The sequence below is a fragment of the Phoca vitulina genome, unplaced genomic scaffold, assembly GCF_004348235.1.
Source record: "Phoca vitulina isolate PV1807 unplaced genomic scaffold, GSC_HSeal_1.0 scaffold65, whole genome shotgun sequence".
In the NCBI taxonomy this organism is placed as follows: Eukaryota; Metazoa; Chordata; class Mammalia; order Carnivora; family Phocidae; genus Phoca; species Phoca vitulina.
The window spans coordinates 9,640,096-9,653,761 of record NW_022589768.1 but is presented as its reverse complement, the minus strand read 5'-3'; the positions used below and the strand labels follow the sequence as shown (position 1 = coordinate 9,653,761).

The 13,666-nt window shown below is 45.9% G+C and overlaps 1 protein-coding gene across 1 annotated transcript in view; it reads left to right on the top strand.

Moving 5' to 3' along the window:
• AKAP13 (A-kinase anchoring protein 13) overlaps positions 1 to 13,666 on the top strand; it is a 313,740-nt gene that overhangs the window by 162,425 nt on the left and 137,649 nt on the right. The window contains exons 6-9 of the mRNA XM_032392054.1: positions 231 to 429; positions 3,116 to 4,247; positions 4,279 to 6,162; positions 9,932 to 10,071. Of these exons, the coding sequence (XP_032247945.1) occupies positions 231 to 429; positions 3,116 to 4,247; positions 4,279 to 6,162; positions 9,932 to 10,071 (3,355 nt within the window). The remainder of the gene's footprint in view (positions 1 to 230; positions 430 to 3,115; positions 4,248 to 4,278; positions 6,163 to 9,931; positions 10,072 to 13,666) is intronic.

The following is a 13,666-nucleotide window of genomic DNA, read 5'->3' as shown; positions in this document are numbered from 1 at the left end:
CAAAAGAACATTCTTAGGGAGGAATCCTGCCGTTTTCATTTAATCCATTTGTGACCTCTTACGAGGTGGCTGGAACAGTTACTTATGTGCCTGGATCACTGGGGAACGCTACAAACCAGACTTCTACTGCAGGGCCTCCAGAGCGGTGGGGTGAGACTGAGAGGGAAGAGCCCTGCCAGGGGTGAGGGAGCAGAGCGTGTGTAGACTAACCAGAGACTGCTTGCTTACAGGGAGGATGCTGCGGAACCAGACTCCTGGAGCAGTTTATCCTATGAAATCCCGTGTGGAGACTGCTTTGTGCGACATCATCGAGAGTTGGACGTCTATACATTAACCTCTGAGTCCGAATCACATCATGAAGCCCCATTTCCTGGAGACAGTTGCACTGGACATATTTTTAAACTTATGAACATCCAACAGCAGCTAATGGTAAGGAAGAAAATGTCCATTTTCAGGCTTTTGTGCCCTCGCTCTTTCTCCCAGTGAACCTTCCTATAATTAGAACTTAGAAATGCTTTCCTCAAAGACTGTGATACCTAAAGCAGTTTTAGCAGCATTAGATGTTATAGACACAGAACAGCAACAGGGGACTGGGAATTTTTCTTTTCTTTTCTTTTTTTTTTTTTTTTTGCCAGGTTTTTGAAATAATGGAAGATACACATACACACTGCAGATACAGAAATATGCAACGACTAGAACTCAATTTTCTTGGCATAAAAGGAAATTCGTCTGTTTATAAATTTGTCAGTTTAGCTTTATAAAGCTAAATGAGCAAAACAGTTTCTGAGATTGTTGCTAAAGAACCAGGACCACATTTACTTAAAAATAAAGCCTTTTCACAACTATTTCAATGAGTGATGATAATGTTACTATATTTAAATTGATAGTTGTATGGTAAAAAGATCACTAAAAAAATAAAGATTTTATAATCCACTCAAGCCTTCAAGATAAAGTTGTTGCCAGACATAAAAACATTACAGACTCCCTGGTAGCATTTATTATGGAGAATATAAACGTCATATGGGTACATGTCTCTTGGCCATAACATCTGAAAGGCTAAGTTTAGATAATTTTTCCACCCAGTTTATTTCAGAGCTGATTTGATTTGGAAAAAGCTTGACAGTAATTTCATTTAAGGTCATCTAGGGTCAGCTCAGTACCAGAAGGAAAGTCATAAGAGTACCAGTTAAGAGCAGGGAGCAGGCATTATATTGGAGGCCATCAGGCCAAGACACTTTACAGCAGGGGTGTGTGATGTGCCCACCTTTCCCTTTCTCAGTCGTGTTTGTGCCAGGACAGGTGTCCTTTTCTTTTCCGCTGAACGGCTTGCCAAGAAGCCCGATTTTTCCCTTGGAGCTCTTCTTACTAGTCCAGTTGAAAATACCAGCTTGCAGGTGCTGGAGTTACTGCACGATATGGGAATATTTGACAGGAAACTGTGAGAAGTTAAAACTCTGACAGGATGCGTGTGTTAGGAGCTTCTAAAACAACACTTGTTTCCCCGAATCTCTGTTCTTTATTAAATGGAATGACCTGCTTTCATGATCTTTAAGAGACGGTGCACTCTCACGGGAACCGGGAGCAAGCTAGATTTGAACACTCTACGGAGCACAGCACAGAAGCTTTTAGTGAAAGTCCGTTTTTCTTGTACTCTCTTAGTAGAAAGACTTTAGTTGAGCACAACACATTGTATGCTCGTACATGTAAACTTTTACAATACACCTGGTAGGTAGACAGGACTAGTCTGATGTTGGAGAACTAGAAGTATTCTGAGGGAGTAAGTGAACGAGGACAGTGCACAGTAGATACGCACGCGCTTATCGCAGTAGGTCAGAGAATGGGGAAGAGCAAACATGTTTTAAAAATCATTTTTATTTGTTGAGCAAATTGTAGTATTGTAGTATTGTAAGAATTTCTGAAATCTTGTTAGAAAGGCAAACCCACCGTAAAGATGAGCTGTATTTGGTCTTTTCCATTTTTCCTAAGCCTTGTCTACATGTACATGTAAATTTTGCATACTTATGACCTTAGATTAACCCTAGGTTCTATCCATTTTTTTCAGCATTGTGTCGTAAATCTGTATTTCAGCCTTTACCATGGTCTTCATAGTTAACAGCATGGCCTTGCCATCAGGTTGACCAACCATGATTTTTTTAACCACTCCCATGTAGTTGGTAATATCTGTTTGTTTTTTAAAATACTGTAAAGCTGTAAAACGCAGTTTTGACATGACCTGTAGTATCCTCAAGCCACAGTGCTATCTAAGAATTACCAGGAATTGGATCTTATTTCATATTCAATACTAGACAACAGAGGAACCACTTTTTTCAAAAACAAAAGACTATCTGCCATGCCACTGATCTTGAAATTATGAACCCGTCACGAAAAGTGGTAAGCTGGATTGAATGGAGCCTCTCTGGGGGTGTTAAAGGACACTGTAACTCCTCAGTAATGCACCTTGCAGTTGACGAGACTTGACCACACTGGTTAGGACTTCTTTTACCTCATATACATGAGGTGGAATGGAAGCACCTCTGCTCCTCTCAAGACCCTATAAAAATACCTTTCTCAGCTGAAGATAGTCACTGTGCTTTTGTAAAATAAAGTTTTTGAGGGTCACCTTTCTAAAATAAGTTCATAATTTAGGAGACAGCCATGTTGTATATTCTTGACCATTTTATCATTCCAGTGGATACGTAGCTACAAGAGAGGAAAGTGCTTTCAGGAACAGGAGAAAATGTATTTGTATTTCTTTTTCTTTCCTTTCTTTTTTTTTTTTTTAAAGATTTTATTTATTTGATAGAGACACAGTGAGCGAGGGAACACAAGCAGGGGGAGTGGGAGAGGGAGAAGCAGGCTTCCCGCGGAGCAGGGAGCCCGATGCGGGGCTTGATCCCTGGACCCTGGGATCATGACCTGAGCCGAAGGCAGACACTTAACAACTGAGCCACTCAGGCGCCCCTGTATTTATATTTCTTGAGATCAGCTTTTCATCTGATCTTAGGAGGGCTTGGAATGGCAGCGAATTCTCTCCGGCAGGAGTTTTGCTTCTGGGTGTCAGTGACATCTTTTTTTCCATGGGCAGCTTTTACAACTATCTTTCATTTCCTCCTAGAAAACAAACCTTAAGCAGATGGACAATCCTGTGCCCTTAATGGTGGCGGCACAGGATCCTTCAAGTCTGCCCAGTGCCCAAGACCCAGATGGCCAGTTTCTTGGCTGCACATCGGATCCTGGGGACGGCCAGCCACGCTCGTCTCTTCCGGGAGACCCTGAGCACCCTCCGTGCGGCCATGGGAGCACTGTGGGGGGGATGGAAAGTTCCTCCAATTTGTCAGGTGTGGCTGAGGAAGAGAATACAGACTGTTCCTGTGAGAAGGGAACTAAAGGTGTGGGGAGAGCCGGGGAAGAGGCGGAGCCATCACTGACTGCAGACTGTGGAACGGTGTCTGATCCCAGCAGCTGCCCGGGGAGCACGCCTGCTTGTGGAGGAGAGGGCACAGGAGACTTTCCATCCTGTGGAATCAGAAATGGAGAAACTGGAACAAAATCTTCTGCATGGGCCCCAGAGCAGGAGTCTCCAAGCCCTGGAGACAGTGTTCTGCAGGGAGACGTGGGCATGCAGCTGGGCACCGCTCCCACTCCGCATTTCTCTGGAGGTGACCTAGCAGTCAGTGTCCCAGTGACTGCAGGGGAGACAGAACGTGGTCTCCTGAGCTCGGACGCCGCCGTCCAGAAGGACGTGCTTGAGGTAAGGGAAGATACAAAGGAAAAGTTTGAGAACTCGAGTGTCAGCACAGCTGGAGTCTCTGATGTAAAAGTCACAAGACAGCCTGCAGATAGAGCCGCTGTTCCAAGCTGTGTCTCTGCCCCCGGCTCCCTGGATGGTAACACACCTGCTGAGTCTTTACTTGCGTCTAGCAAGGAAGAAGCCTGCCCTGTGAAAACTGCAGAAACAGAAGCTTCAGGAGGTTGTGAAGGGGGTGCTGGGGCTCCTGTGGACCAGAGCTCCCTGGGAGCTGCAGCTGCTGCAGGAGACACGGCTCCCGGCGGGCTCGATCCTTCTGCTCCCTGGGCAGACGCAAGTGAGGGAGCGCCACCCTCTGCCCTGACCTCTTCCGGGCCCCGAAGAGATGCGCCAGCCCGGAGACCAGAACCTGACTCGTCTCCCATGAAGAGCTGTTGTACAGCCGGAGAGGACACTGTGTGTGCCGCCCCTGCCTGTGGGCAGAGCACAGGGACTTCCGGTGGCGGCCCAGGTACCCGGCCTGAGAGCAGCGGCCCGGGCCTGCCCCCCGCACAGCACCCCCCCCCCGGCCTTCTGCTGTGCATGTCCACAGGCCCACACAGCCACCCCTGGCCCTCTAGGATTAGACACCCAGGAACAGGTGGTATTTTGTCTGCTCGAAGTTTCGGATACAAAGGGCCAGGGAAAAGATTTGAACCTAGGGACAGCTTTAACAAACATGCTTGAGGTGCCTCCACAGGCAGCTGTCCCCAAAGCCGAGAAAGAACTGGTGCCGGACCAGGCGGTGACATCAGACGAGACTTCTCTGGCAAGCAGTCCAGGCAGTGAATCAGTAACCAAAGATGACACACTTTCTCTTGTCCCCTCCCAGAAAGAAAGGGGAACAGCAACGCCCGAACTACACACGGCTACAGACAGTAGAGATGGCCCAGGCAGAGATTCGAGCGATCCTGATAAGCAGCCATTAGAAGACGGTGCCACGGGCCTATCTGCGCCCTCCACTGCTCTCCGTCTTCAGCCCAGCATGGGGAATACCAGTCCCATGGGACTTGGTGGGGAACACGGGGGTCCCTGCCTCTCAGCAGCCCCTGAAGTCCTGGATATCGAGGGGGGCGCTGACTCTTCTCTGCTGCGTACGGGGAAGGCCACTGTGGCCTCTGATTCCATTCTGACTGAACGAGGAAAAAATCGGGTGGTTCCAGAATGCTCTGAAGCTCAGGGACAAGATGGCAGGGATACGGAAGTGACTTGTTCCTCTGTTAAGGAAGACACTCGTTCCTCAGGAACGTTTCAGGAAGAGCAGAGAACACCACCTCCTGGACAGGAGGCACTGCGATTCTGTGGAGAGCCTAGCTTAGCCGCCTGTGCTGAGGACCGAGCACTCGAGCGCCGTAATTCACCGGGCACACCCTCGGCCTGTCTGAACGCAGAAACGAAGCATAACAAGGAAGTGGCCCCACCAGTCTCGCTGCTGACTGAAGGTGGGGCTGCACAGAGCCTGGTGCCACTGGGAGCAAGTCTGGCTGCAGGCCCACGCCAGGAAGCCTTGGGTGCAGAGCAGAGCAGCTCAACTCTGTTGCCAGGTCTATTACCAGATGGGTCAGAGGCTCTTCCTGGCAATCGATCTTCTGCTCTGGATGTTGGAGTGCAAAACCCTGAATCCCAAGGTAAAAACACTGCTGGTGAGGTGAGCGGAAATGTGGGGTTGGATGTTGCCGTGGTTAGTGCTTTACAAGATACTGTTGGGGCCAGAACAAAGGCTGTATCACACAACGCCCAAGACCTCTCGATTTCAAAAGTCTTGAGCCAGGAGAAGATTATGATCCTGGGTTTGCCAGGAACTTTAGCAGACAAAGGAGTGACTGACCTACGGGGCACTGCAGCTCCAGAGATGGTACCTCTCGGTTGGAAGGAAGCAGCCCACAGCTGTGGCGTGGCCGACTCCAGGGAGCAGCAGGTGGATGCTGACGCACATCGAGTCCCACAGCAGCCTCTTGCCAAAGAGCTCCTCACCGAGACCGGACTCTCAAGCAGTGGTGACCAGGCCCCAGACAGGGCAAGGGGCGCTCCCCCTCTACCTTGTGCTGTGTCTCTGCCCAAGAGAGCAGACTCCATCGAGGAGGCTGCGAGTCGCATAGTGGAGGCCGTCCTAGACCAAGTCAAGTCCTCAGGAGCACTGATCACTGGTCCGGGGATCGGTCACACGTCACTGTCCAAGCCTTCAGAGTCTGGCCCGGTGACTGGGCAGCCAGAGAGCGCTTCTGCAGGGAAAGGGAGCACTTTTCTGCCTGGGCGAACCCCACACATGGGCAGTATCTCTGAAGAAGCCCCTGGCAACCTTGCAGGGGGTTTGGCTGAAAAGGAGGAGCCAGAGAAGATGGTTCTGCCCGCTGAAGGATCTGAGCCAGCAACAGGTAAGCAAAGCAGAATACAGAAGTAACAGTTTGAGGGACAAACTCCTTTAAGAGCCTCGGAGATATGCTGGTATAAAAAGGAGGCGTCTTTGTGGTTTAGAAGCGTCTTTTCATTCATTGGGTAAGTTGCCAAGTTAATAGTCACCCCCATCAGGAGAGGCACGTCCCCTCAGGGTTGGACAGATTTTGCTTCCTGTATTGTAGACTCCGGGCTTGATTGATTAAGCCTGTAAATGCTCCGTCTGCCACCCCAGAGCAGTGGCAATTTTGCTAACCGAGAAAATGGCCTCAATCGCAGGTGCTCTACAATGATAAAGGAATTTAGCAGATGTTTTTATTCACATGGCTTGGTCCTTTTTTCTAGAACCGTGAAAAGCAGTGCTGAAAAAGTATGTTTTGCTTATAAGCCTGGAACACTTTTTTTTCCCTGTCATCCTAGTCCGTATTCTGAGCAAATTTAGAGTCAGGGTGGTTACATGAAACAGCTCTAAGTGTTGTTCTACGCGAATGACCCTACATCCAAAATGGTGGTATTAGGTCATTGGGGAGGGCGGGGGCTGGGACGGTGGGGGGGAGGGGAGCAGAGAGAACGCCCTCCTTTTCCTGCCCGCGGAGCCGACTTCCAGTTCCATTGCCTGTTGCTTTTGGGCAGCAGTCTGGGAATTCGGGACCGTGTGCAGTGCCGGGGACGGGATGCAGGGTGTCCGCCCAAGTCTGCTCAGCTGCTGTGACAGGGCACACGTTGTGTCTGCTTATCTCCGTGAAGCAGCTGCGCCGAGCAGATTGCTCACACAGCGGCCTGTTCCATCTGTGGGTAACCATGTGCAGAGAGAGAGAAGAGAAACCGCTCTGGCTCGGGGGAAATACACCATGTGAATAAAACTTCCTCCTGGGGGTTGAGGCTCAAGCCGAAGCTGGAGTCCGAGGTGGTATTGACTCCTGAATCGTTACAGGTCAGTTCGATTCGTACTTTGATGCCGCCACCTGTCACCAGGTGCAGACAGAGGGCCAGTCTCCATGCTCACCCCCAGGCTGTGTGGGTAAGGAGTAGCCTGATTGTTCTTATTGGTCATTTGTTTTTGCTGCTCTTCCAATGTTTGAAAATCTCCTTAAGTGTAGTGTGTGTTAAAAGTGTGGGGGTGGGGCATGTAGAGAAATGAACAAATAGAACCAGAAAAGAAGTTGCTTAGGAAAAAGAGCAACTTAAACACAGTGGTCCTACCCCCACCCCAGCCCTCGATAAAGGGTTTTTAACCATGTATGATCTTTTTTTCCAGTTGAGGAATTTAAGAAGCCTTAGGTACTATAGTGTTTTTGGTGACTTGAGGTTTTTAGTTTTATTCGTGTTTTAGATTGTTTAGTGCTAGAAATTTGTTGGCTGCTATCTCAGGATTTAAATGAAAAGGTCTCAAATTTTTAAAATAAGATACAACAACAAGTCTATTTTGGGGGCTCTGGCAGGTTGACATTTCAGAAGAATGGGAGTGGCTGTAAGCTGATGCCTGGCTATGTTCTTTTCATTTGGGTGCTGTGTCTCTGGCCACATGGGCTGGAATTATTTGTCTTTCTGGCTCAGTAGTCCGAATTTAACCCAAGCAAGTGCAAATTATGTGAAGTTTGGGTCTCTGATACCCAGAGAGAAAAGGTGAAAAACAGGGAGAATTTCAGACTTTGATTTTTAGTAGTATGTAGATAAGGTGTAGATGCTAAGAAATGATTTTTAAGATTTTAAGGTTTTAGGAAGGAAAACGAGTTGTATGAAGTTTCAGCCGTATCTGTGGGTTTAGGGTTGGTTGATGTGTGTGGGCGAGTTACTTGTTCTGCTACCAAGAAGGGTCATGTGTGTTCAGTGCTCATGGTCTTATGTTACAGAGAGAAGTGGCCAGTGACCAAGAAATAGGTGCTTTCTTCAGGGAAAAAAAAAAAAAAAGGCAGAATCAGGGAAAGTCCTAGGTCACATTGCCCTAGAGGAAAAGCACCTGAGTGTGATCTCAGCCGAAGGGTAATTTCTGGGAATTTTACCTTCCATTCATGGATTTAACCATACTGTTTTATGAGTGAAGAGACTTCGGTGTAACCTCTCACTTGGAAGGAGCCACATGGCAGGGGCTGCTGTTTGTAAATGCGGCCAAATAGAAATCAACACAAGAAAACACAAATCAGAAGGAAGGGATGCGGCCCTTCACTCACCCTGCGCATCCATCACAGTGGTTTGGGAAGTTAGTCGTCCGTGACGGAGCCAGGCCAGGCCCGCAGAGGTTGTTGGTGCCCCTCGTGTCTCAGTAATCACGGTTCACGGTCGTGATTGGTTGCTGCTTGCCAAGATACATATTTTCACTTGCTGGGTATAGGACAATAAGGTTGTGCCAAAAATCACATCCCCAAATAAATAAAATAGAAGTCATCAACAACCCAGAAAAATTACTCTTATTTAGAAATGTTTTGATCAGTGAGCACTTCTAAGGTGATTGCTTAGATTTTTTTTTTTAACTTTATTTACATTTTATGAAATGTAACATAAATTTGGTTCTTTGGGCAAGGAAACTTGTTTGCCCACTTTTAAATTGCTAGTAAGATTGTATAATTATAAATAAGGGAATTTATGAATGCTCATCCGTAGGAATGTAACTTTCCTAAACCTGAAGTAGACCTTTGGGCACGTCACAATGTGCTGTTAGAATAAACTCGATTCTTTAGCGAAAGAAACCGCTCTTTCCTTTGGTGTGTGGAACATTCTTTTCTGCTAGAGTAGTGGTATGACGAGATTAAAACCGGCCACGGAAAAGTTTCCACATGAAATTGAGATGATAGTTCTATTTTCGTTTGTATTATCAAGGTGAATTTTAAACATTCAATCATCAGCCCCCTTTAAAAAAAAAAAAAAGTCAAAGCTTAAATTTGCCTCAGACATCAAGTTATCACTTCCTTCCTGTATTTGCTTGACCATATGGTGGTCAGGTAACAAAAACCACTACTGTTTGGTCTAGTGAGTATAATTCTAAAGAAAACATATAAAAACATTTTCTTAAGAAAAGGAGTTCCTTGGGGTGCCTGGCTAGCTCAGTCGGTGGGGTGTATGACTTTTGATCTCAGGGTTGTAAGTTCGAGCCCCATGTTGAGTGTAGAGATTACTTAAAAGTAAAAATCTTAAAAAAAAAAAAAAATTCCTTGTTTGTGATTGTTTTGGTTGGGGAAGAAATAAAAATTAAAATATAAAAAATATATTATTTACTAGAATACTCCAGTCTTGTCCATTGCAGTGATGGTTAGATGAGAGTGTGCAGTATGTTTTTAAAGAAAGACTCTTCTTAAAGGTTTTATCTCATTCTCGACAGATCTTTCCTCTTTGTCCTGTGCAAATATAAACATCTCTGGCTTCTTTGATGGTGATCAAGATGGACTAGTTAGCTTCAGCTGTTAATCTGTTTCCTTAAAGCTTGTGAATTTACTTTTCCATGTGCAGTCAGCACCACACTCACGGGTTTGTCAGGAAAAGTCAGTAGTGAAAATGGAAGTTCAGTAGACATTGAAGTGCATGTCTCCTTAGCTACAAATCCATACAGAGGTTAGGGGAAAACCATGTGGACCTTGTGATAAAGGAATAGCTCAGCGTGGAGCCCGAAAGGACACCAGCTCCAAATGAACACTTTCCCATTTAACACAAAAGCAAAAGCAAACAAAACACGTGAAGCCTGGATGTGTTGTGTAAATACTAAGACACAGGAACTGATTTTTCAGACGCACTTCGTAACCCCCTTGTTCTCTTCAGAAATGCCAGACTTGAAAGCTGCAGACGAAGTGGATTTTCTGAGTAATACCAGGGCGAGCTCGGCTTCTGCAGAGGTGACCATAGGAGTGGGAGACCCAGCCGCCACACCTGACGTGAAGCAAGGCCTGGCGACCCGGGCGGTAAGTGGCATTAAGTCTGTGGGAGCACAGAATGTGTTTAGCCTGGTCTCTTGTGTCTGATTTGTGGCCTTTGTTTGTTTGTTTGTTTGTTAGGGGAACTTTTTCTTTTTAACAATAGTATTTCCCCCCTTTTCTCTTGTCCCATCACGTGTAGATGTGGCTGTGTTGCTGCGTTCAGCTTTCGTACACAGCATGCACCACCCAGCATGGTTTTGGAACGGGCCCTTCTGCATGGGTCCCTTGGAGATTGTAATGAAAAAGATTTGCCCTGTGAGCACTGGACTTGAGTTTGTCATCATGTTTAACGTGTCGCAAAATGAGAGTTACCACAAAAAGGGATCTAGTAACCCTTCTTAAACCTGACTGTTCTTTCTTTATATAGAAACTGATAGCAAAAAATGAGATTTTAACTTAGAGTTCACTACTAGCTGTCTAAAATGTGCAGCATGTCATTTTTAGTGACAAAGTTCACTAAGTTTTTTTTTTCCTAACAGCTTTATTGAGTTATGATTCACACACCGTAAAATCCACCCATTTAAATGTGCACAGTTTAGTCATTTTCAGTAGATTTCAGAGCACCGGTCACCACTGATGTCAGAACGTTATCACCCCAGAAAGAAACCTCATATGCATTAGCAGCCCGTCCCTCCCCACCGTCCGGCTCCTGGGTGTCCCTCATCTCCCTTCTGTCTCCAGCATCTGCCCATTCTGGAACATCACATGGGATTATATAGAACTATGTGGTCTTTCACAAGAGGTTTTTCTGACTTAGTTTACTGTCTCAAGGTTGAACCATGTTGTAACGTTGGTTAATAGTTTGTTTCTTTTTGTTGCCAAGTAATACTCCATCGTATGGAGTATTGATCTCTGTGTTTCTGCTCTTGGGCTGTTATGAATAATACTGCTAGGAACCTTTGTGTACAAGTTTGTGTGGATATATGTTTTCATATACCCAGTAGTAGATTTGCTGGGTCACTGGTAATTCTATGTTTAATATTGAGTAAGTTTTCAAAAATGTTTTTTCTTCAGGTTCTTGAGATTCTGTTTGTTTAAAGCTGTTAACTTAAAACAATGAAACAAACTTGTTGAAAGAAACAGTGCTCTAAGCTTTAGAGTCCTTGCTAGTTAATAAAAAAAAAATAGGTAAAAAACCCTTTGGAAGCTGCAAATCAAGTTTATAAGACTAAATCATATTTCCCCTCAGAAAATCAATCTTCTTTGTCTAGACTTGACAAGGCCCTGTTTTTGCTCTTCAGAGGGCTACGTGGTACTTTTTTCTTAAAGTTGCCCCAGTAGGTGAACAGAACTGTACCCTTCCAAACTGTTTCAAGTGTATGAACTGTGATAAACAAACATCATTTTATTGGAGTCCAGTGGTAGGGAGGTGCGGACTGTTGTAACCCGCTCCTCATTACAGATGATGTTCATGACTAATGCCTGGGCGGTTACTTGTAGAGCAAGCAGCATTCAGACAAATGTCGCTCTTATCCCTGGGGAAAGAAAAGAGAACACACCCTGCATGGGTACATGTGTGTCTTTGTTTCCAGAAGCCCCGAAAAAAGGGAAGGAACAAACTCACATCCTTGAATTCAAATGCCTGTTTCTTAGTCTTCCATCCTAACATAGTACTAATTACTGTCACTGAAGACAGCCTGCTGCTTATCATAGACCCTTTCCTTTCCCATGAGGGTTACCTCTATCCCAGTTTTATCGTGTCTATTATAAAGAAGAAAACAAAACATTACCTTTTTTTTCTCTCTCTCCCTCTCTTCTCATTTTTCCTCTGGTTTTAGAGGAGTTGAGAGAGAGAATGCCCCTCTGGTTGGTCAGCATGTCTCATTTTCCGGGTGAAAGGATTAGACCCTCAGAGAGTGCCATGACCAGCCCGAGGTCAGACGCAGCCAGAATGAGAGCGAGGAGCTGGATTTCTGCCGACACAGCAGGGATGTCCCTGCTGATGGCCGCAGGCTCTATGAGCAGGGCTTCTGAGGAGTGGCCCTGGGCGTCTGTGACCTGTCGGTTGTTGGGAAGTACTGGTGCCTTTGGGGTTGTGTCTGCCTCCACTTGGTAGAGTTGGAGAGGACCTGTGTCCCTGCGTCCTCAGGTCTAGCAAGTGCCGGGGTGTGTGCTCACAGCGTCGTACTGATGTGATGTGTGACCGCTTACCTCTCCTCCCTCTTGTTCTGCGGCACTTGCCTGTTTGCTGTGGAGTGAAAGGGTAAATCGTGAGCACACACTGGGACGTTCCCCGGGTCTCACTTTCTCGTTTTTCTTTCCCGTTGAACTCTTCATATACTGTATTCACTGTGTAGGTTTTCAAGAAGTCCACAAACTTTTGGTAAAGGACAGAGAGTAAGTATTTTAAGGCTCTGCGGGACAGGCTGTGTCACGACTCGTCAGCTGTGCTGTTTTAATGTGACAGTAGCCACAGGCTGCATGTAAACAAGAGCGTGACTGCGTTCCAATAAAACTTTATTGATAGACCCTAAAATTTGAACTTCACATAACGTGCGGGCCATGAAATACTCCTTTTTGAACAATTTTTTTGTTGCTCATTTAAAAATGTAAAACCTACTCTTGGGGTTTTTCATGGGCTACACAAAACCAGGCGTGGGCCCCTGGCCTAGAGAATGCTTGTGCGCCAGTGGATGAAAAGAAGGAGAAAGCAAGTACACTTGTTTTCTTTCCCACATTGTTCTGTTCCTTTTGTGGTGGAAACGCTTGGTGTTAGACTGCACGTTGGAAGGCAGAGAGTTGGCTTCTGGGTCTCTGCTGAGTTAGCTTTTTGACTTAGTCTCTCCAGAGCGTGGCTTCCTTAACTCTCTCTACTTCTGGCCTTAACACCCTTGACTGTGTGTTCGTAGTCTGAAAAGGGTTACTTTTCACCCTGAAAGAGTGAGCTTGAGATTGTAGTGGAGGGTGGAGTGGAATTAGTTTAATATTATTTAATCCTATCTTTCTGACACATGCCCAGGCTGTGTGTTGACCTTGGGAACAGGCCAGTCATTGCTTCACTGAATTACTGTTTCACTGAATCATCCTCTTCCAGTTTTAAAACAGAAGTTGTATATCTTATGTTACTGTCTTGAAAACCTGGAACGGTGGCGCATTTATGGCAATATCCTAGTAAATGTAAATGAGGAATCCATTCAGAGTTCTTAGAGGACTCTCCCTGTTCCGTCACCTTCTCTAAGCACCGAAGTGTCAAAGTGCATACAGCCCTCTGCTGAGTGCGGCACTACCAAGTATGTAAGGAATTTTGTATCCTTCACCTGTTTGAGCATCGTGCTGTAGACAGACCCTTACCTGAGAGGTCAGTAATGCTTAAAATCGTGGTTCATAAAGGAATTAGTATCAAGATGAATGCTTGCATATATTCTCTGAGAAAATATAGGTATGTGTTAAATGTTGCAGGTTTCTCAATAGACGATGGGTGGTCCAAGGAGATCCTTCTTCACTGGGTTGAAAATTGTTCACAGTTTAGGAGACCAAGTCATTCACTTACACACACCGTGGCCTATTCTCATTAGTCATTTTATCAGCATTTTATGGTTGTGGTTTGTTACTAAGTATTGCCGACGCTTTAATACTAGAC